Source organism: Vespula vulgaris, chromosome 1 (genome assembly GCF_905475345.1).
Source record: "Vespula vulgaris chromosome 1, iyVesVulg1.1, whole genome shotgun sequence".
Taxonomy (NCBI): Eukaryota; Metazoa; Arthropoda; class Insecta; order Hymenoptera; family Vespidae; genus Vespula; species Vespula vulgaris.
This window is the reverse complement of record NC_066586.1, coordinates 9,743,975-9,769,439: the sequence shown is the minus strand read 5'-3', so window position 1 is coordinate 9,769,439 and position 25,465 is coordinate 9,743,975. Positions and strand designations below refer to the sequence as shown.

The 25,465-nt window shown below is 32.1% G+C and overlaps 1 protein-coding gene and 1 long non-coding RNA gene across 10 annotated transcripts in view; one reads left to right on the top strand and one right to left on the bottom strand.

Annotated features, from left to right (window-relative positions):
- Nucleotides 1-25,465, top strand: part of LOC127067908 (telomerase-binding protein EST1A-like) — a 134,547-nt gene that overhangs the window by 86,825 nt on the left and 22,257 nt on the right. The window contains exon 24 of one of the 9 annotated variants that reach the window (XM_051003410.1): nt 9,218-9,356. The exons of 7 other annotated variants lie outside the window; for them this stretch is intronic. In XM_051003410.1, the coding sequence (XP_050859367.1) occupies nt 9,218-9,226 (9 nt within the window). In that variant the 3' untranslated portion in view covers nt 9,227-9,356. Of the gene's footprint in view, nt 1-1,856; nt 6,904-9,217; nt 9,357-25,465 lie in introns of those variants that run through there. One more of the 9 variants, XM_051003401.1, reaches the window with a different exon arrangement.
- Nucleotides 17,240-20,010, bottom strand: LOC127068159 (uncharacterized). Its single transcript, XR_007782860.1, has 2 exons — nt 19,009-20,010; nt 17,240-18,914 (listed from the first exon to the last, which is right to left on the bottom strand). It is a non-coding gene; the product is annotated as an uncharacterized LOC127068159 (long non-coding RNA).

Below are 25,465 nucleotides of genomic sequence, written 5' to 3'. Positions count from 1 at the left end.
CTTTTTCTTGCTTTGACTTTATCGAGGGAGGCGTTTGAAATATAAAATTAAATAGAAGGTAGTCGAGCGTGGGTGAAATTTATGCATCAATACATCTTTTTTTTTTGTTTGTACGATTCCAGAATGATGAAAGAATTCATCGAATTCGTTTTGGTGTAAAAAATTTACTTTGCGCCTTCTTTGAGCACACAAGGTTCATCCCTTGCCCTATTTTTTTTTTTTCGTGTTTTTTATATTCTTTCTTCGACTTTATCACTCGAAGCCATTTAAATCCCAATGTACAAGTTCTCGAACGGTTTCTTTTTTCTTTAAAAGAAAAAAAGAATTTCTTCAAATGTTATTTTATGGAAATAATATCGAAACGATTTATCGATCGGCAAAGTCACCGATAGTTCGTATCGTTCCTAATCATGATATCCAAAACCTCGGTTAATTATTGAAATAATTTGTAAGATAGTATTGGTTCCCGCTTTTAAAGAACAAAGATGCTCGTTTGCACCGACTCATTCTATTTTTCTTTTTCACCTCGTATCCTTTTACAAGGATTTTTCTCTCTCCCTCTTTCTTTTTGTTTAATGGAACCATTCCAAGGTAGCTGACCCGCTCCTCGAAGTTGCTATAAGAGTCGACACTTCCGAATTTAGTTTCATTCGGTCTAATTTTGTATAAATAGAGACGTCAAGTCGATATCGCGACTCGGTGGTTCTTTCCTCCTGCATCCTCTCTTTTTTCCTTTGAATCTCTTTCTCTCTCTCTTTCTTTCTCTTTTCTTTCTGTCTCTGCTTAAAAGCATTAAAAAACCGAGTCGACACAGTATTGTTGGAACACGTCCTTTCGGACTCGCTGAGCTAACTCGAACTAAATCAAAAGAATTACAGAAATATTATGTCTTTTTGCTTTTTCGCTCTACCTTCTTCGCCTTCTTTTTACACGCGAACAAAAATAAAAACAAGAGATTCTTTTCTGCTTGTACTTTTATTACAACGACGAAGTTCGTCCTTCTTTTTGAAGATGGTCAACTCGGCTAACTGCATGCGAACCTGCCGTTTTTATTTACGACATTCATACTCCTCCTTTTGGCATATTTATTATTGAGTCTCCTCCCTCTGGGGAAAGGGGTTGCGTCTTTGTTGTCGTTGTAGTGTCTAATTATTTTTTTCCTTTCCTTTCCTTCCCCTCGCAACCAATCGTTCGTTTTAAAAGATGTCTAAAGATAAAAATAATTTGGTATTGTTCGATCGAAAACAATACGCGCGAGATAAGACGAACACGTTATAAGATTTTCAAGAAGTTAATATCTTCGAATGTGTACTGTTCTCGAATAAATACGTAGACTCGATATCGATACATTTATCGAGTAGATGTTCTCATTCGACAAAATTTACTATTATCTCAACTCATCTTATTTGCCCAAACTCTTTATCCTTTTTCATTAATATCGTTTCATCGGAATACGTAACAGCGATTTTTATCGACGGAAAAACATTTATAGAGATTTAATGAAAGTTATTTTCTTTTGTTATCTTGTATCCTCCATTCTTTATTTAATTTTTATTTAAGTTCTTAACGATTACAAAGAACTTTTCTCAGATCTATTTAGATAATTTTTAATTCATTTTCTTTTAATAAATATTACAAAATTTTATTATACACACACACACACACACACACACACACACACACACATCTTCTAATTTCGTATGTCAAAATGTCGTAGGACATGTGAAATGGCTCTCGTGGTATACGCAAGTATTATTTTTAGTTATATACGAAATTTATGATCTTTTAACGGTGAATTAGCAATTGTTCAATTTTTCGTGGTAGCACTGCCGAAAGAATCTGTTTTTAATATCTAGATCATTGCCAGAAGCGGCGTGACCCGGTCTCTAACCAGTTTCCACCGTCAACAATGACTTAACAGCGTTCTCTGTAAGCGTTGATCTCTGCACTCTGGCTTACTTACATACTATAGCAAGTAGATACAATTACTGTGTTTTGCACATAGTGGTTTTTACGCGAGTAGGTGTGGCATGTTATTCATACGGTTAATTAGCCGATGGAACGGATTGTCGGAAAGAGGTAAAAAAGAAAGTACGAAATTCACCGCTTTTCTACCGTGATTGTAGCAAGGACAAGGTCGAAACCGGCTTACCAACTAAAATTGTTGAACGATTCTTTAATTTCGCTTAATAGAGCACGCGAGGGTCAAAACGCAGTAAGGGTCGAAATTTACGTAAATGGCTAGTTTGCATCCTCGTATGTACCGTTCTCCTTTTTTTCCTTTAGGTATTATTAAGGACAAGGAAGAAATTTGTACAAAACGTTACCTGAATTTCTAGATAATGTGATTATTTCTTCTTATATGTTTTACTTTTTTTTATATATATATAGAGGGAGAGAAAAAAAATGATTACAGGATGTTTAGATAGTGTCCGCTTAAATCTTTTAAATTTGAAAACAATAAATGAAATTCCAAAAAAACTCTAAAGACGTAGAAACCTATGATTTTAAATGTTCAAAGAATACTTAAAGAACAAAAAAATATTGCTAATCGGAAAATTGGGAAGTGTTTGAAAAAAACCAAAATAATTCTGTTCGGGAAATAATGTTGGGATCATCTGTCAAATTATCGATTTCCTACTTTCCTATTCTTTATTTCTTTATTATTTTCATTTTTGTTTTTAATTTGATTTGAAATGATTCTCTCTCTCTCTCTCTCTCTCTCTCTCTCTGTTTATTTATCTTCCCTTTTTTGTTTTGTACCTATGCGACATCTCGTCGCTTCTTTTACGTATGGGGATTTTTTGTTCAATCTCTTTTTATTTTTTACGCCACGAACTAGACAAGTAATCAAATTCGGATTCTAAAAAGCGGTCACCGCTTAATACGCTGTGTGCGTTACGTATGAGAGATGCGAGGGAATGCGAGATGAAGCAAGCAGGTTTTGCGAGGGAAGAAAGCAAAGCATTGTGTACGTCGATTAAAATGGTATTTTTTTTTTCCCTGAAAAAAGAGAATGAAAAACCGAGTTATTAGCAGAATAAAATATTTTCTCATGCGCGTATAGTTTCAAACCTACGCAAATATCGTACAGATATACCAACAGTATTATCACTCTCAGTATGGTAACACATTCAGTTTGTGATTCAGCGTACAGTACAATTGCAAAAAGTTTACATAAGATTATCGATATATAATTATTGTAATTGTAACCAACGCTAAATGGTTTTATGTATATCAATAAAGTTATATTAATTGACATATGTATGTAATATTTCCTCAAAGATATTAGAAATCTTGAATGAGATTTGTTTAAAAATTGTAAATGTATACGAAATTGAATCAAGGAACTTTTTTCACTTTACTTTCGTCTTTTGTCGTGTATTACCGTTAAGAAAAAGAGGAAAGAATCAGGATTTGCCGTTAAAAAATAATTAAGATGAACGAATCTATGAAGAAAAAGGTTGTGCATCGTCGATAAAAAGATACATACATATTGAGTTTCTCGCCAAGTAATTCTCTAACGGATTCTTCGTCGAGTAGAGGTACTGATCGGACTAACAAATTCAGAGTCTATGTCTACGGCTATAAACAATTGTCAATTGATTCTCTTTTTTCTTTCTCTTCTTTTTTCTCAGCCAGTATTATTACAAGGACGAACGTTTCTCTATTTTGGAACAACTGACATTGAATCGATAAACGTGGAAGAGGCGTGGCGTTGATTACGGGTTTCTTCGTGTCGATTTATAATGGAAAAGACAGCACCGTGTCAAAGCCAGCGACCGTAACTCGTCTAATCTCCGATCTTACCTACTATCGATTCGATCATTCATCTTGATACCGTAACGTTTAATCGCGCAATTTAAGAAGTTGTATTTATCTGTTCACGGAGACCGAGCGTGATTCAACAACTGGTAAATATTTTATTATCCGAATTTGTTATTATGTCAGTTGTTTCGATATAGACGAATGTTCTTGCAGAATATTGTAATAATTCTTATATTGGAGATTCTACCTTACGCAAATTTTTATTCGATATTTTATTGAACGGTACAATGATAGACAACCAAGTAAATCAGATTTCGCAATGCTGAACTTTTGGGCGCGTTTCTCGTCTCATCGCATTTAAAAAAGAAAGAGCAAAATCGAGTTTTACCGATTCGATATATCGCATCCAGCATATTCGTCGCACACGCTTTGCAGTTGAACCATCGAACGGGTTTCTCCATCGTTGTGGGTGAACGGCGAAGGAGACCGGGCGCGATTCACGAGTGGATGAGGAAAAAGAACCAAATGAATTCCTCCGGCGCAATCACAAGGGCCAAGCTAACGGTACCGAAACTCTGTGATACGAAGGACGCCACAACGAGAAACGATTCCTTATTCCTTCGTTTGCTTTTATTATTTTCGACACTCACGCTTCGATAAATTTCGTCGTTTTTGTTCCTTCCACGATTCTCCTCCTGCCAGAACATTTCTTTCTACTGCGAAACGTTTGGACCTGTTCCAAGAGAGGCGAGGAATTATAAAGAGTTGGAAGATTGCAGATTCTATTTTTCGCTCCTTCGTACGTAAAACATGTTCAAGAAAATATTTGGCTAGCGAAATTTTTTTAACACAAGTTCCATTCCAACTTTCTGCCTACTAATTTAATTAAAAGAAATTTAAAGGAAACGACACGTTTCAATTTAAAATTCATTTATTCTGCTGAAGTGATGAATTTATAGTGAGTCAAACAAATTTTCAAAAAATAAAAGAAAAACGAAAAGAAGACGAAAAGGATAAAATAGATGATTAAAAAAAAATGGAGGACGAGCATATGAATGCTCTTCCAATGCAAATTTCTTTTCACAATTCCATGATTATCGTACAATTCTTTCTAATCTCTTTGTTCTTATCCGAAGACGACTTCATAACTAGGTGTAATTTATTCTAGATCTAACGAAACGATTCTCTTCTGCCTTTTTTCTTTATCCCATCATCTAGTTGGAGCTATAACTAAACGGACGTTCGAGTAGTTCTTTAATCTTCTGACAGAGTTGGTTTTCATTAACGGATACCTAATTGGCTTCTCGAATTTATGCGCCATAATTAAGACGATGTTGCGGATCTTTGCATAAATTTAATTAGGCTTCTCCTCGACCTCGTCGAATATCGCATTGCGTCTTCTTTCCCGTGCGGGATCTCGAGAGACCGATCGTCGCTTCGATCGTTCGTTCTATCGTCTCGTCTAATTACGAACTTCCTTCTAATCACGCGTTTTACTTCCTTATCGATCTTGATCTTATCGCGTTATATTTAATTTTAATATGTTTTATTAACTCGTAACATTTTGCTCCTTTCTTATTTTCCGTTTTCCTGGCAAATAAGAGAGAAACGTTCGAATTGAATTTCCTTCATTGATTTTTCAAATCACATTGCCGGTGCAGTCTTATTATTGACATAGTTACAAAAAGCAAAAAGGAGACTCAATAGGGATAATCTAAATTTAATCCGATTTACAGAGTATTCCGTATCCTCATTATTCCTTTCGACTCCCATCCAAGAGAAATAGATTATCCTCCCATGGGATTTCCAACGCTTCTCAGCACGATCTTAAAAGGAAGCGGTGGAAAAAAGAGAGTGGATGGGGGGCGTAAAATATGTCTTCTTGTGAATAACAACCGAATTTATCACTGAACATATGGCAAAGTAGAGAACATCGACTATTGGATGCTGTCGAACATTTATGAACGGGATGGAAGGATCTTCGTTTCGTGCGCGTCTCGTAAGACAAGTAAAAAGAAATTTTCATATAGAAAAGCGATTTCTACTATGTAATATACTTACTCATATTTAATAATACAGTGTTATTATTTATAATCGGTTGTTTGTTTTCTTTTGTTTTTGCTTTTTTTTCTTTTTTCTTTACAATTGATAAATAACGTATCAAGATTCTTAGCAGTCGTCTTAAACAACGTATAGAAAAATTTTTGAAAAATATCATGTAAAATAAAAATAAAATTTCACTTTCGGTATATCACATCGTCCTTTCGAAGTGACAGAATCTATTTCCAAGTTGGCGTTAATGCGCTGCTCTCTCGATGTCCTTAGAACTACGATACCGGACGTTAAAATCGAGGTCGTCTTTGCTCGCTGATGTTCGGCGATCGCGGGGCTAACGACCTACCGTTGCTAATTGTAAATAATAACTAAAATAAAGCGTTTCTACGCGTCCCTCATAATTATTGTCTGTCTCGCGATGTTTTGTTATGTGGTTAGAACCATTTTCGCATAATATTCGTATTCGTGTTTGTGTATGTGCTATGAGTAACTTCGATCATGAGCCTTGGTACATGTGCATGCGAGCACAAGCAAAATGGAAAATTCTCTTCCTCGTTATCCTAAAATATTTACGATCAATGAAGCCATCGCCTTCTTTTGAAGATAATAAATTTAATTTTACGTGGCTGAAAATAATTCATCGACATTACGTAGAAAACGACGACGACGTTTAATTATTTTTAATTTGCGATAATGGGTCGTCCTTTCTATCCAGACACAATCAATGCAAAAAACTTTTAATAGTGTTAGCTTTTATAAGTATTAAATATTAACGCATACTCACATATTCGTGATATCTGTATTATCCGTGTAACAACACGTTAAGAATATTCTTGTAAATCTTTCGAGAATTATTATACTTTTTTTCCCAAAACTTCACGAAAAATTACGACCTACAAACGTTCCCTCCTTTGCCGTTGATTACCGTAAATGATGAGATAAATTTGTTACGATTATTTCACGCGTTATGTTTTGTAAGCGTGTCGTCGAATATATTTAAGAAGGATACATAAGGAAGTATTTTTTCTTTTTGTAATTAGTACGGTGAGTAGCAATAGTACCGTTTAAATTCACAGTAACATTTTTACAAATTATGAATAATTATATATATATATATATATATATATATATATATATATATATATACACGTAATTGTTTCTTGAAAAAGAAAATAGAAATACATAGTTATACCCGACGCAATTTAGAAAAAAAGAGTTTTGTACAAATGCGGCATGAAAGAATTGCCGAAGAGAACTCAAACGTCTAATCATTTAAACTTATTACCTTCTATTAGTATCGAGCGTTCATCGAGCAGGAGAACATCTATCTTTTTAACTTCTGCCAGCCTCACAAGGAATTTTCAATGGATATTTCAAGCAACGCAGATTTGAAAAAGCGGAATACTTTCAATTAGCTTTCTAGTTTGTACTTCAATTAGCGCACGCCTGCGTGAGCAAGCAGACATTACCTATTACGTCTCGACTACCCTGAAAAAGAGACTAACAAAGCAGTCATCTTATTTCTTTATGATCTCCCATATATAGCATTAGAGTATTCGCATACATATCTCGCGAATGAACTTGAATTTTGCAACTATAATTTATCACTTCAATTTCTATCGTATGCGTGTACGTTCTATGTACATTAACGTATATCTAACCGCGAATGTGTGACAATAATAAAAATATTTTCGTATAGGACAATGCGTATAGACAAACGAATGAATTTCACGTATACTTCGCATTACGATAGACCGTAATTATTAACATTATTATTATTTGATTTTTGTTTCTTTTTATCTTATCCATTTTTATTATAAATGGCTTGCTTCCTCTGAAACAGATTTAACCAAGTTTGAGGACAATTGCTCTTATTTTAGGAATGATCACACTATGTGTCCTTAAAATAACGAATTTTTGCATACACTTGTATATATCCGTTATTAGCCGAAGTTATTTAACGTTCTATATAAATAAATTAGACGTTATATCAGTTATGAATATAACAAGCAGGATTATTGTCGTTTGTTTTTGTTTCCATCAATAGTTATTCTGTTTCTTTTGATAATGATAAGTGTTTACTTATCTATTTTTTCTCTGTATTTCATAGTTACGTTTGAATCTAGTGATATGGGAATATCTACGATATATGTGATCCTTTGTATTTTATCTTGTAATTTTACGTCCGGTTTGTTACATAGTATGGTTTAGCTCATGAGTATTGTTATATCCCAGTATAACTTGTATTAGTCATTTTAAAGTATCTATCGTGATCGTTGTGTAGTTATAACATGATATATTGTCTTTCATCAGTTTCTATTTGTTTGCTACTGCTTGGCGTAGTTTTTGCGACTTGGTTGTGCTTCTTAGTGCCTTTTAATACGCCAGTAGCCTACACCATTCTATTATGTTTTATTTTTTTCACGTATTTGTTGGGATTTCCTGCATATGTTTTCTGCTATTGTATATTCTTTGATGATAAATTTTGATAGTTTAGTATGTTATTATTACTTGATTTTTTATTGCTATAATTGTGAGCAGAATATAAGCAATTAATATAATTATAATCAAAATAATATGAAAAGTCTCGTTCGAAGCTAATAGTCAATGTCGAAGAAACAGTCGAGCTGTGTTTGCCATGCTTACTTCACAATGGTTAGCACATCTTTTCAAAATTGATACCAGTGCGACGATGAATCCTCTATCAACTATATCGTTTTGTCTAATAAACTTCGAATTATTATGTGGTATTTTGAAGACGATGGTGGGTTTGTGTATATAAAGAGTGAGAGATTATCATCTTCTAACGAGATATTTCATGTAATTTTGAAACATATACAATTATATCACAGGTCCCGTTCTCAATGATAGTCAATATAGAGGCAGTGATAATTCTATATTATTAATCAATTAATAATAGAGTTAGTGATAAATCTGGATTGTTCATTAATCAATCAAGTTTATATTTTTCATTATCGTCAGAACATAATTTTAATATAAACAAACGAAGAACGATCTTATAGTTATCCTAAAATTGCTCGAGCAAATTGGTCATTGGGAGCTTGGATAGATATATTATAGAAATTGAAAAATGCTTGATAGCCTGGTGTCTATTCGGTACTACGTCTTATTATAGCAATATCTACTTCTCTTTTATGAGCAGTCGAGATAGGTAGGCCGTAAACCGATTGGTATCAATAATAGCTTTTTTAAGAAGTATTTTGATCCAATGACCAATTGTCTGCGAGGATACCGTTCCAAATGTTCATTGTTGTTTCATTGTTGCAATTAAGAAATGTTGCTATTATCGTATTTTTTAAGAGTTGAATTTTTTTGGTTTAGCGATGGAATCAATCATCACATTTACAGATTCTTGGTCAATCCCTTTCTGCAGGTAAGCTGACCGGATAATTTGCCTATCACCAATGAAGGATGGAATGCTAACGGGTGCTTCATCTCCTTGTAAAGAAATGTCAATAACGAGTTACTAGGTTTAAATGTGATGGTGGGCTCAATAAGAAATGATGTGAATAGAGGATACCATGGTTGGAAGGACCAGGCAGGTACCACAAGTACTCCTATGGTTTTATCATTAAATTATATTTTTTAAAGTACAAAGAACAAGTGCGAAGAGAGGAAACTGTACAGAAGAAAGCAAGAATAAAACATTTTATATTTTTTATTCATTCTGGATGCAATAGATTTACGAAGAATGGACCCAATTTTTTCTCGATTTGTTTGAATGCTGATTGGAAAATCTTCCATTCTGAATCTGCATTCATATTACTGCTCTGTTCTTATTTAAATTCTCTGCCGAACTAATGCAAGATGATTTTAACCATACTTTCCTGTCTTCGTACTATCCCAAATTTTTTTGGAAAATTCACTGAGATGTGGGAGTTATACATCTCCAACTCTATTCACATATGCAATAACCGTGGTGCTATCTAGCCGAAGAAAAACTTCGCAATCGGATAAATTAAAAGCAAAACATTTCAAAACAAGAAAAAAAAGATAGCAGCTAACTTATTGTAATTTATGTACCTACACTTTTCTTTTTTGTTCCAAAACTCAAAGACACATTTACATTATCATAATAATGGTCTTAACTTAAAAGCGATGCATTAGGAAATATTTCAATGCAGAAATTTTGATTTGTAATTAAATTTGAACCAATAGTTGTATTCGTTTCCCACCAATTTAGGTCTTCTTTCATACATTGATTGATCAAAATTTTTTCTTCGTAATTCTTACCGTTAAATTTCAGAGCTAAGAATTCTCTCGAATTTTTTGCAAATAATAAAATTATAAGCCATCACTAGCCAGACAGCTCTTAAAATTCCTAAAAAAGTTGAATTTTATAGTTATTTTTTTTTTATATCTATTCACAATTTCTGTAATTTGTTTAATCTTGATTTTTCCTTTTATCTATTAGATTTTGGGAAAAATAAATAGAATTAATTATGAAATTTATGTATTTATACGTTTAATTTTTTGAAAATTTATAATGAAATCTAAATATTCTAAAACTTTAATAGCTTTATTAGTATTTTTATTACAGAAAATTTTTGATTTACTAATGAAAACAAAATCGTCTAAATATACTATTAATAGCAATCCTTTCAATCACAGTTTGTCAATTATTGGCTTTATTATTATTTTATTTTTATTTATTATTTTATGAACATGTAAAGACTAGTATATAAACAAAATAGCAGACAAGTTAACTGAAACTTCAGATGAAAAATTTCAAAAAATTCCATTGAAATTCAACTTAAAAAACTTTTTAACGGCATTATAAAAAAGACGTCTTTTAAATCTATGGAACTTATGACATCTCCTTGAGCGATTAGAATTACAATGAATCTAATATTTTTTAACAAAATGTGGCCGTTTGATAAATATATCCAATTTTTTCAAATAAAAAACATCGATTTGATTCATCCGATTTCGTCACTAGGAAATAGGAAGAAATAAATTGACATTCGCTATAATTGTATTTCTACTATAATTGCATTCTTCGATAGCAGTTGTTTCTAATAGCTTATCAATTACAGACAGGAATAGCTCTACCTCTTCTTTAGTTAATATTTTTTATTTAGGCGAAATTTCTTGAACCAGTTTTTTAGTCAACGGAATATAATATTCCAATAACTAAGATATATTTATCCGACATAATCTGTTTCTATTTATTCACGAAAAAACAGACGTCTAACAGTTTTCTTCACCGTAGTTATATTTCTTTGATTTGTCGTCGATTAATTCGTTGAGACCCGAATTTTTTTCGAATTTTTGAAGATTTTAAAGTAGAATACTGCCTTAAGTATTGGTTACTGCATGTTGTTACTATTGTTCCGTTTCTTTTGTTAATTGCTTTTTAATTTCCATATCTTCATTGTCCTCTTTAGCTTATGTGGCTATTTCTTGTTTATGGTTTGGAGTGAGTTGTGAGATTTTTGCTTCTCGGTACGAGTCGGTGCTGCTGTCCATGTTGATATTATTGTTTTGTGTCTCTGTAGATACGTTTTGATTTTGTTTAAATTGAGTTGTAGGATTTGATTTTGTTTATATGTTTTATCGTTTTGTCGGTGATTATGTCTCAATTCCAATATAACCTAGCATGTTCGCTTTCTAATATATACAAAATTATGTATTTGTATATTGTATCTCGATAAATTTATGTTAAGTTTTAGCTCCATATATGTGTGTATGTGTGTGTGTATTTGGCTACGTTATTGTGTCTAAGTGTGTAATCTGTTGGTGCTATTGTTGGTCATTCGTCTACCACACGGTCTATAGTTTGCGATTATTTTTTATCGTATATTTAATATTTATGTTTTTCTGGAGTCCGATATATAAGGACTGTTACACCAAATGTATTAATTACTTTAGAAGTATTTTTCTAAGCTTTTGATTCAGTTTTTCTTTTGAGTCTTTTGATATGTCGTGTGATTTACAGATATATTCTGCTTGAATTCGAAGTATCTGTATGTTTTTTTTTTTGGTTGCATAATTTTGAATATTTTATTGTAAAGTGTTTCTGATGTTTTCTGCGCTTTAATTTTTTCCCCGTTTCATTATTATTATCATTATAAATGGCAGATGGTTTATTTGCTCCGATTTAGACTAATATAAACTAAATTCATAGTTACGTAGTTATCATAGAAATTTCCGGGCTATTGTCAATGTGTTGTGTTTAGTATTATTATTTTTTATATTTGTGGATAAGTGTACGCTGATAGATGAAATAACTGTAGGTTTTACATGAATATTTGTGGTATTATTCCTATAACTGATATGATGAATAGTACTATTTTAATCTTATTTTGTTTCCATACTCTGTTAATCTCTTGAGCTAGTGGTGTATACTTCTTCATTTTTCCGAATATTTGCTTTTAATGTGTAGTCATTGGATATGGCTACGTCGATGAGCTATATTCCTTTATTTATTTTGTCGATCAATGTAAGATTCGGTCTATTAGCTTTGATTGTTTTGTTTGTTAGTATGAGATTGTATACTTCGTATGTTGTTTTCTACGAGAAGTATATTTTGCGTATTGTGTTTTCTATGATTGTTTGTGATGTGATTTGTAGAATGGGTGTATGTTTACGAGTTTGTGTTTGCTTGTGAGAACTATATATATATTATTTTCCCTACATTATTGTGTTTATTAATGTATTCTACTATGGCTAACAGTTTGCATCCTGACGTGATGTAGTCTATTCTTTGTGCGTATATATTTAGCATAAAATAAATAGCATTTGTCTGCTGTAAATGCGTTATCCTTTATACTTATTAACGCATGTTTATCATTTATTATCACTTATTATTTATGCTTTCTAGATCAATTTCGATTCATTTTATAATGTCAAAGGAGTATATTGATATTGATATAGCATATGTGTTTATCGTCTTCAACACGTTCTTTGAGTTTATTTTTGTTTTTATTACAATGAGTCTGTTCCTGTATTATTGTTTTAAATAATTTTTAATATCCATTTTGTTTATTTTTGTGTTTTGTTAGAGACTCAGGTATTTGTAGATTTTATATTTGTCCAGGTTGTTCAATTTTCCGCTGTTCCGCTGTTTCTTCTTTTAAGTCTTCTGTCTATTTGTAATGCTAATAACTGAAGGGATAGGTATACATGATAGAGATGACGTAATAATCAAATAGAGCATATATTAAACTTCTGTATACAAAACGAAAGAACATAGGATGATGCCGATCCACAGCTTCGGCTCGCTTAACGACTCCTGATTGATTACTTGGTTTTTTTTTTCTTCTTTTTTCTCAACACCCGTTGCAGTCACCGAAAATCCTCAAGCGTATACGAAATGACGCCAGCGTACGAGGTCACATACACTCGATTGGCAGCCTATATTTTACAAATCAGCCATTCTTGACCGAAGTCCAACCATGCACGCATAAAATATTATCTTACTGTGTTAAACGAAGTAATATGATAACACATAAATAAGTATAATAGTAAGAAAAATATAATAATATAAATAAAATAATTTATAATTTTAATATCTAGGAAAACGCTAACTTAACTACTATCCTTGAAATTACTTATAATTAATTTTTGTAATTATCCATGATTTCAAGTTTTTCGCTTCACAGACTCCTTGATCAGATCGCTGATTTTGAAAGCACTCAACGCCTGTTTCTACGTATCAGTCATTTCTTAATTCTTTGGTGATTCTTTAAACCGAGAAATTCATTTTTTCGATACTGTCACTGGACTTTCAAAGTTCTTTACTATGGCCAGATTTCCCCGTTTGTAACTGTTAGGCGCCTTTCGCTTCTTGTTAACTTACGCTTATTATATGTCGTGGACAAATTAGTTTTTTCAATCACTTTGGCTATAAATGATTCAAGATCTCTACCATCTAGATCTACCATGACGAGTATGTTTCTTCAAATAATCCTTTAATGCACCTATGACTTCCTTGCTGATTGATACCAAACAATAATTTACTGAATTTTTTCTAGGGGTCTATTCGGTAAACAGTATTTTTCGTTATTCAACATTTTGCAATAATTTATACGAATATTATCCAGAAGAATTGTCGGTTAATGTGACTAACATTGGTATTAAAATTCTGTTAACCCGTTCTATCTGTCCGTTAGCTCGCGAAGAATTGGTAGCAATTTTGATATGCTGTATTTATTTTATTTTTAAATTCTTTTGAAGTAGAACAGTTACCACGATTGGATATAATTATTTTTGGTTGACTCTAATATGAAAAATACTCTGTCAGATATTTAGAAACCTTTTTGATCGTTGTAATTTTTGTATAGTACAGCTTAACGTATTTAGTAAAAGCATTGACTACTACAAAGGAGAATACTGTTTCACCGGCCGTTCTTTATCAACCGATCCGTAATGATCGATGCGTCTCGTTGCAAATGGGACATTACCCTTTGAAATGGTATGTAGAAACCCTTCCTTTTTGCTGGTGAATAGTAAAAGGGATAGGCACTTCAGACAATTCTTTATGTACATTTCTATTCTCTCTTTCATTTTCGGAAATCGATAATTCGTTTAAAGCTATTGTCAAATTATTGTCTGAACCTTTTATCCTAAATGTCTGAACTCATTGTAAAAACGGTAAATTACATGGCTTTTCATAGCTGTAGGCATAAAAAATAAAAGATTTTGATCTTTTTTCCAATAAATAAGACCGTTTCTGATTTCATACTATCTTCGTCAATTAATTTCTCATATAATTTCCTTCTTTTTTATCTTGTGCTTGATGCAAGACAGATGGGTTAAATTCAAAAGGATTATTTTTTATTATTATCACGCCAATTGAACGATTTAAAGCGTCTACGTGTTTTATACGTGATCTGTATTCAATCTCACAATCGAATTCCAGTACTTATTGAACTATTCGCTGATTAATGATTGGCAACGTGTTAAAATCTTATATTTAATATCTAGTAAATAGATACCGAATCGCTATAATGCATAATGCTAATTCGTTTCAAATAAAGAAAACTGGGTTTAATTTATGATCAACTTTCCACTGCATAATACCGAAATCTAACGTATTAGCATCGTAATAAAGTTCTGTCTCGCTTTTGAAATCGTAAATGCTCAATAATAGTGCCGAAATTAATTGAATCTTAAAATTAAATCAATTATTAAAGTTTTCGAAAGATTCCAATTCTTTTTCACTAAACTTAAACTGAGAATTTTTCTTTATTATGATCATAAAATAGATCATAAAGTGGCTTGGTTTTTACGAATACCATATATGCTAGATAACCTTTTTGATAACGTTTTTTGTAAACATAATTGCCATTTATTTAAATGCATACCATATGGTATTCTTCTTGAATAAATCAACAATTCTAGTTAAAACACAAAAGTGGGTTTTATGGATCTATCTGAATGGATACTTGAATATCACTCATATACAACACTACATCGCCCATTCTAATAAAACTTGACAATATTTCATTAATCTATTTTTAAAATTTACTGTTTTTCACCTTAAGGTTATATTTAGATATACAAATTGTCCAAACGGAATAACAAAAACAGTATATTTAATTGAGTCTGATGATATGAATATGTTGAATACCATGAATATGATGATAACCAAAGAACTCAAATATTTGTTTTAATACTACTAATTGGTCTTCGAAAACCTGCATCTTTAACCATATGTTTAGTCAATTGTCGAAATCTATATACGTAATTCTCCGGTCTTTTTTCTTATCAACACAACTGGTGACGCATATTCTAAATCACTTGAACGAATACTATTTCTTTTCAACAAATCATCGATGATTGCTCTCAATTTATCTTTCTTTACATAAGACAACCTGCACGACGTATAATGACACGTTTGATACTCTGTAAGATAGTTTCATAGTGTTAATTTTAGGTACATTTTTGGATCTCGCCTGTCCATAATGTATTTTAAATATGTCACTAAAATGTGAACGATCTACCTCCGATATCACAGGATCAATATGCAACTCTTTTACCTCTGGTTCGTCTATATTAATGTTTACAATTTCTGAAAAGCCATCATTTTGTCATAGTCAATCGCTAACTTTAACAACTTATAACCAAATAATTTTATTGTATATCTACTAAATTATAGTCGAAACATAGTTGTAATTTGAGACTATTAAAATGGAATATTCGTTCTGATATTATTGTTTATAGTTACTTTTGTATCTATTCAGCTTTTGGATATTAATTTGGAAACGTTCATATTACAAAATTTATCAATGTTTACCATTAAGATTGCTATTCTTCTGGACAAAATTTTCAATAAATCTTTCTTTATTAAGACTAATTAGACCTCCAATATCTAATAATGTATCTAAACGTAATTAACTATCGAGTTCAAATACTCCGAACTATAGTTCTATATTCTGCAAGAATTTTTCATCTTTTGTTTATCTTACATTTGATAAGATTAACTTGGTTTTTATTTATCGTTTGATATTTCAGACAGTCCTTCGCCACGCTTACATAGCCATAGCTATCTTTGCTGTTCGTTGCACTCTTTCGAAATGTGATTTAATTTATTGTAGTTGTAATACCACAAATCATTTGTACTGAACTGCTCGCTTCTTCGCTAAATCTTTCTATCTTTCAGTTTCGAACAGATTTCGACATATCATTTTTAAGACTGACACTTTCAGAAGTGTTATTTTCTTAAATCTGTTTAACATAACTACTGCGGTATAAAAACAAGCTTGTACAATACTTTGATTGCGTAAGTTTTTGTCTGGAACTTGCTACAAGCAGCTTATTATTTCATCTCTACGTGGTTTACCAACAAATTTATCAGAGTAAACACTAAAGTTTTCTGTCGTTTTTCGAATTCTTTCCTCTAACTGTTCTTTTAGATCCGCCATCTGAACACATTCGTCTGATATTGTTTCGATTAATCGTAATAATTCGTCAGTATTCACAGGTATGTGATACCAATTCAAAGTTTTAACTTTGAAACTTCGAAAGTATTAACAGTCTGGTGGACGTCTCACTCAATTCATAAGTTGCACATAAAAATTCAATTTGTCTTTTTCATCTTTTAAAAGGGTCCTTTTAATTGCTAAATTCAATCATTGAGTCTTTCAATATGCGTATTACATCACACGAAGAATTTTGTCTGACTTTATCGTTTTTCGTCAAGATAATATATTCATGATTCATCACTCTCATACGATTTCATCTCATTTCTCTCCTGCCACATTGATTCTAATTTTTCTTTCAATTTTTTCAAACAACATGCTTTCTAAACTATGCGCATCTTCGCTTTCTTATGCTGATGCCATCACAAGAATTTTTATCATCGTTTTGTTCTCTTAAAATCGGATCTTACTTTGCCAACGCTCTTTCCCACTGAACTGTATCAATGAGCATTATTGTATTGAATGTGTAATATTGAGACCGATCTGCTGCAGTTTTCTTTAATTCTGCGACATTTAATTTCATAAGAATCTTTTTATGTTCGCTTGCCATTTTTTTTTTTATACAGCGAGAAAAACGCAAGTTTTAACGTATACTTAAAAGTTCTTATTTGTTTTTTTTTTGTTTTTTTCTCGATACGTGCTGCAATCACCCAGAATTCCCAAACGTAAACGGAATGGCATTACTATACGTGATCACACATACTCCATCGCCTGCCTATCTCTTACATATTTGTCTTTTTCTATGTGCACAGCTTTACATTATATTCTAAATTTCATTTTTATATTCTCTTAGTTATGTTTTTGTCGCTATACTTATCGTCCATATACATTAATCATATACATTAAATGGTTTATTGTATAATATTTTAGTATTATTGTATGCTATTTTGTACTATTTTATAATATTTTTTCTTATTTGATACATTTGACATAATCGATTTATGCTCATGCAAAATCACAAGGAACTCATCAATTTTCCTTGAAAGATTCCTTCTTTTGATTTCTATTGTCTAAATTTTTATGCTTTTCTTTTCTAAAGTACATAGTTTGATTTTCCATTTTTACATAATTTGTTTGAGGAAACTTTGTATTTTTGTATTTATTTTGTATATATTTAATATTTCTTGTAATTAGGAGTGTGATACAAAATCGAAGGTTTTTCTTATAATACATATAATATTTATGTAAGTTTCGCTGATGATTTGTTGATTGTCTCATGATTATATTATCTATTATTATGCGTTCGTTACGTTTTTTACTATTTTTTCTTTACTACTTTTTTTTACAAATGGTTCCTTTTATGATTTTTTATAAAGTCGTGAAACATGTTATCGGTCTACGATTTATTAAGTTTTATATGCCTTGATTTTTTTATATAATAAATGTTTTACCTTCAGTTAAGAATGCTAGAAATTAGTTTGGATGTTTCATATTTTCATTAATTTGTATTATCAGATATAAAGTGTTGTCGTGGATTATTTGTACCGAAAGTTTTGTACTCGATCTGTTCCTGGAAATTTTCAATTATATGTTTATGATAGTTTCTGTGAGTTCTAATCTTATTATATATTCTGTAACATTGTTGTTCTGTAACATGATCTATTTTTTTCTTTTATTATCCAATTAGTGTTAAGTATGTTTTATATTGCGTTTAATCATATTTGTTTCCATAATTCTATTATTTGTTCTTCAATCGGAGTTTCTATTTTTTTGTTTGCTATCGATGTTGAGATTATTTGATAGAATAAGTTTGCATTGATTTGGAAAATTTTATTTCCTTTTTTCCTTCTGTTGATTCATTATATCTTTCTAGTCTGGCTGCATATACGAATAGTTTTCGATTTCGTGTATCCAATATATCTTGCTAAATTCTATTATGATTGATTGATTTATTTATATTCTTTATATGCTTCGTGGTTTTCTTAGTTTTATTTCTTTCGATGATCTTTGTCAGTCTGCTTATATTCTTTCTAAGTTTTGTTTATTTTGTTCTTGATTTATTACTGGTCCTCCATATTGTTTCTTTTTGTTCTGTTATTTTATATTGATTGTGTTTTGATAATTTTTATTTGTTATATTCTTACTATTGCGACTTCATATATGATGATGTGTAGTTTCTTCGAATCTGTATTGTTGACTGATAGTCTGAAAAAATTGTGTTTATTATTTTTATATATCTTATTTGTGCTTTAATTATGGAATTGTATTTCTTTTAGCAGGATTGTTTCCTATCCAATACTTGATGTATTTTCCCAATTGATATATTATTTCTTTTTCTTCCAATTATTTCTTCATTATTTATTTCTTCGGTCTGTATATTTATCTCTATTGCAACTTTTGTTTTGTCTGGATGTGTCTGTTTTGATATCTGTTCTCTGTTTTCTTATATATCAGTCTGGATATTTATATCTTTGAGTGGTTTCTTCTTTTATTTTCTGTAGTATTTTTTTATGATTCTATTGTTTTTATTATAATTCTTTTTTGATTTCCGATTCCATCTTTCTTTTAGATGTAAATATTTATCGATGCAAAGTTTATCATGTGTTAATTTCCTCTATATCCTGTTAATTTGCAGTTTAGTTAAGATGTAATAGCAAGATTTGATGACAGTTGACCGTTTCGTACATTTTGTCAGTACATATCAAGCATTAACTTGGTTTCCCGATAATTTTCGGTTATTCTTTTAAAACATTTTCAGTCTGTATCTTGGCTGCACTTTCTTCGAATTGTCCGATAAGGTTTCGTTTGCTCAAATCCTTATCATCGATGGTTCGTGTGGTGTCGTGCCCAGAATCGACTCCAGACTCACTTTGGCACACTCCAGAAAGCGACATTTTTGTGGCTTTTTTTTATTTCTCGTCTCTATTCTTTGTGGGGTTCCCTTTTAATCGCCTTGTACGACAAAGAGAATACTATGGACCTATTTTTCCCTGGAACGCTTATGAGTTATTACTGTTATTATTATCAGTATTATCCTATTAGCGAAGACAAATGAATAATGTAGAATATACACGTACGTGTATACAGCAACAAATGATAATGTTACTGCCTCAACGTTATGTCTCTCTGTTACTTGATCAATTCTTACATCGTTATTGTATGCTTCCTGCATACGATAGATAATTTATTGCTTTATTGGTCGATTTCATATTATTAAATCGTTTGAAGCGAAGCTTGGTCGAAAATAGACCAGATTCCCATGTAAAATCGCCGATATGATATCGCGCGGGTTGTTGTTGCGTTTCTGCTACGCTCGTTGTTATCTCGTCTCATGACTAAATGAGCTTGTTAATAAATAATCCACTTTATCATGATTTATGACGATCGCTCTTATCGTATTTTCACTCGTATTTTTAGCATATGAGAAAAAACGTTGCTATAATAAATACACGTATTAAATTATTACACGTATTAAAGTATATACGAGTAAAGAAAAAAATACAAAAGAAGAGTACGCGTGTAGCATCCGTTGAACCATATTTCGTAATAAACTTGGTATCTGTTTATTTGGCTTTGAACGTGGTCATTACCAAATTTTATCAAAGAACACCAGTTAAAGTTTTTCAACTCAGCTCGAGTTGAGAAGTAGACTCTCTCATTTAATGTGTCCCTTTTTCACATGACATTTCACTTCTAATGATAGTTTAAGAAACACGATCATTCACGAGCACTTAAAACCTTGACATTCTTTTCGCTTGTTGCTCTAATATCACTGAACTAAACCGATTGTATCTATACGTAGGATTCACGAACGAAAAAAGATAGAAATCGGGAAGAGAGATGAGAGAGAGAGAGAAATAGTAGGTATAAACGTAAAATCCTATATTTACTTTGTAGGTCTTATTTTCGGATACACTTTCTTAAGTTCTCCACAATATCTTACAAAACAAACGGCTTCGGTTATTTGAAGACGAGCAAATGCAAAATCATAGATTGTTATCATTCACATTTTTAAATTTTCTAAATAATTGCAACCTTCTGTTATGATACCATAAAATGTATATCGCTAAAACGGGGATTCGCGATAGCTCGAATTACTCGCTCAAAATACAGTTAGTATTAAAGCTTTAAAATCTTCTCTGTCTCTTTTTTTTTTTCTATTTACCTTTCAACGTCAACTATAAAAGGATTAGTTAGATTGCGAAAATCAGATTATGCAAATAACAGAAGAGAGAAGAAAATATAGTCAATCGATTGCGTAAAAGTCCAATAAAGTAAAGATGATCGAGATCGAATAATCAAGAGAAACGACAATTTAACAATGACATTTTGTTAACGAAGATTTTTGTTACCTTTAATCTTTACTAGAAAGTAGCTGAACATCCAATGCGCTTAACAATCATATTTAATGATGTAACCAAAACAATTTGAATTCTCGAAATATTTCTGAAAAGCCTTTTTACATGCAGGCTGATATATAATTTCGATCGACATTTCCTTTTATATTCCTTTTTTTACTTAATTTAATTCATAATATACTCTGTGGATATCGAAAACATCAGCGATATCAACTAGGAACAAGCGATCGTGACAAGGTACTACATAGTCTTCTATGTTCCCGCGTTCATTAGCTGCAACGTACTCCACACATTTTGTATGCCGTTTATGTGGGAGTCACGTAGGAGTCCGAGGGTGCGCCTAGAGTGTATAGTACTTAAAAAATCCCATGATATTGTAGATGCCATAAAATCCGACTGCAGCCGTCCGCTGCCGTTGCCATCCTATAAATTCACCCTAGTGCCGTCGTCTCTCTACGCGAGCCCAGCAAATCTTCACCCTTTCTAAGCGAAGATTCTCTCTCTCCCTCCCTCCCCCCTCTCTCTTCATCTCTCATATTTTCTTTCCCTCTCTACTCGCTACTCATACGTGTTCCCTTACGCAGCTTGAAAGTAATACGTAGTCTATGTACATGTATAGACAGCATGTTAGTGTGTGTATAAAGATAAAGAAAGAGAGAGAGACAGAAAAAAAAGTGAGTGAGTGAGTGAGCGAGTAAGAGCATAGAACACGATATATTCAAACTTTTATGCTTGAAATATTACGAGCTCCGACCGGTCCCATGGGATCGTGGTCGATCTCACCCTCGCATCATCTGCAGGCCCGAGATAAAGTGTACATGTACCCCTTCTTTCGTGTCTCCTCCTGAGAAAAGGGGCTTCAACAATGACGAGGACATTGTGTTCATTGTTCATGCATAGTGCCACCGGTAATGACTTCTATCCCGACTGCGAGAAGAAATCTTTAATTTCCGCAATATTAAGACATATTCGCAATCTCCCTTAGCTGTCGCAACCACATGACGTCCATTTTGTGTGAATTATATTGTAGGCACTTCTATTGTCAACTTGTCTGCTTCGCCGCCAATAACAGTCGCGTTCAGTAATAGTCTTCAATTTTTTGTTTTTCCACGTTAAATTCTATTGCAGAATCCTAAATATTGCAGTGAATCCTAAATGTATTAACTTTATCTGACTTCGTGTAATTCTAAGTATGTTTGATTCAATGAAAAAAGACATCATGTTCCATATAAATACTCTTGTTCTGTAATCGAAAGATCATTTTATTTATAACGAGGCTACGAAAATGTATGTTTTTGCAAATATTTTCTATGGTATACCGTTTTAAGGAAAAAAAGGACGTATTTTATACTATTCTTATATATCCTTGCAAGGGACGAATGCTTCCGAATTTAACAAGTGGCTTCTAACCGCGACTGGACTCGCGAAAAAAGATAGAGAACTGTTCAAATTTTGGTTTTGACATTTGCGAAGGGGTGACTTTGCCTTCCCTTCGGAATGTTTGTTCTTTTCTCTCTTTTTCTTTTTCTTTCTTATCCATCGAACGAAGTGTCGTTTTCTATGAAGAAAGAGACCTTTAGAATCGCCTCACCATCTCGAACGATATGTACATAGGAGACAATTTACCTGTCCTCGGCAGAGCTATATAAGGACTCCACTTTCAACGTAGCCAAGATTTTCTTTCCGACTCACCGAATTCCTCGTCGAAGAAACAAAATTAACGAAGAAGAAAAAGATAGAGACTTCTTCTCGTCCAGTATACTTCCTTCTCGTCCAGTAGTCACGCGTTATATCGACAAAAAACTCGATCGAAAGTATCTCCTTCGTCGCCTTTCTCCTTTCGTTTCTTTCGCCTTTTTTCATCCTCCCCTGATTCCAAATAGAATACGAAGAATACGAAGACCTGCGTCTCTCGATCGTTGAAAATCGAAAAGAATTCTCCCTCTTACCAACATCTAGAATTCCTCTATAGAAAACCCACGGGCATCGAAGAATCTTACCTCTTCCTTTCTATTAGTTTAGTCATTGACAATGAGAGTGTGCAAACATACTCTTCGTGGTCTTCTCTGCTTCTTCTTCTTCTTTTTCTTCTTCGTCTTTCTCATTTTTTTTCCTTATTTTTTATTTTTTATTTTTCTTTTATTTCTTCGTCTTCTTATTTTGATTTTTATTTTTCTTAGATACACTTCAAGCTAGAAGCTTTCTCTCTCTTTCGTGATGTAGAAAAATAGAAAAAAGTGAGAAAGAAAGAAAACATAGAAAGGACGAAAACAGGAGAAAGATAGAATGAATGCTACAGCTCGTGATAAAGTCAATGTTTGCGTCGTTGCACCGAAGCACTCCCAGAAGAGCCGGAGACTGAGTATCTTCGCGTTGTAGAAGAAGTACGGATTCGTGTCGAGGGTCCGTACAACCAGTCGTTCTTTGCAGGGACTACATCAATGAACCTCCATTAATTTCCAAGCCTTCCTTGAGCATTCGTACACTTGCTATGAGGAGGGATGGAAGGCTAGACTCGAGCCCTTCTTCTTTTCTCACTCATTTTTTCCTCTCCCTCTCTCATTAATACATCACTTCTTCAACAATTTTTCTCGATTCTCTATTCATCTGTTTTTTAGCGAATTCTTATCGAAATTCCAAGAACAGCAGTTTCTTAATAGGTCTCTCTACTCAGGTGTCATTTCATGTCATAGCAAGACTTCAGGTATTTCGTCTCTTGTCATTTTCACGCAAGTATATTTTATAGTTAATCGAAGGGCCGATTTCATTTGCGTGCCATTAGAAGAAACTGGATCATTGTAGTTAACGATTGTTGTATTTCTAAATGCGATTACCTTTAATATTTTGTTTATATAAACAGACTTGCTAATTTCACTTGGAAGTGAAACCTATAATGAAAAGTTAGGATGGAAAAACGACTGAGCGGTTTTGCTTCTTTCTCTTCTCGTTTTTTATTTCTTTTTTAAATAGCATCATGCAAACTTTTCTTTTCAATGTGGTATTTCACATTGACGGAACTTCGATTATTTTGATGATAATTATGAATCGTAAAGTATATATTTTTAATAATAATAATAATAATAATAATAAATATGGATATAGACATTAATTTCTGTGATCAAGTATATGTATAAAGATAATGTATAAATGAGTAAAATTAGAATGCAATGAACGCTAGAAAACCAAATTTAAGTTCTTTATGAAATTCCGAGACGTAAGATGTTGAATGGATGTTGAAATCGTTCAAACAATGGAATTCAAAATTCGGAAGAATAATGACTAAGTGCGTTCTCTAATCATCCGTTAAACTTAACGGATGAGGACGTAGGAGTTTCCACCTTTCCTCGATGAGCCTATCCTTTCTTCTTTCGAAGGGTGAAATGTTTATAGGGAAATGCATCTGCGGAAATATCTTATTCTTTGACAAGCACGTGAGAATCTCTTAAAGATGGAAAAATAGATATGAGAGACATTCCGCAACCTCTTCGCAATACAACACAGATAAATAATACATCGTGTTCGATATCGTTTTATTTTGCTTTATTTCAGTTATAGTCATATAAGTCACAGATTTTAATACGAAACTGCAAATGATTTAATACGAGACATTTCTTTTATAAAATTAATAAATATCGTTACGGATAGTTACGCTTTTATTCTTAAGAAAATATAAAGCAATTTTTTACTGCACTTACTTTCTAAAAATCAATTTGAACTTCGAAAGAAAAAAATTGGTGAATGAAACACGAAAAACTTACTCACGTGCACATTCTTTACCAAGAAATAATAATTTGCCACGAAATAACAATGATTATCGAATAACAGATACAGCGATTATAAGATAACACTGGGTAAATGATCACGGTCAACGAGTCTCAATATAAATTTGATTTATGCTTTTTGTGATATACATATTTATCTACGTTTCGTACTGACAATGACCTTCACTTTCTCGGTGAATTCGATCATAATACTGTCGCACTCTGTTTGAATTTCCTTCTTCCTAAGATAAATAACGATAATCTAATAACAAAATCAAAATCTTAAATGTTTAATTGTTCACATCGATATAAATTAATTTCTCATTTGCATTAGTAAGTATGAAATCCTAATAACAGGCTATATATTATCTATGTGTACAGTATTTTATTCAAATTAACGGTATTACTAATTATGAAAATTCGTTAGATTATATTACTTGTCAACACTTTAGAATCTTGTTTTACACAAAAAATCAAGAATTTTGGAGCTCGATTTACAATTGTCTATAATTTTGAGATTCGCTCGGCTCGAGTATTCGCTACATCCCTTAACCGTCTTAATCGTTACATTCGCCATTATTTATCAACACTTATTTTAACATTTAAACAGCATTAAGATCATTTCCATTTTGAGTTT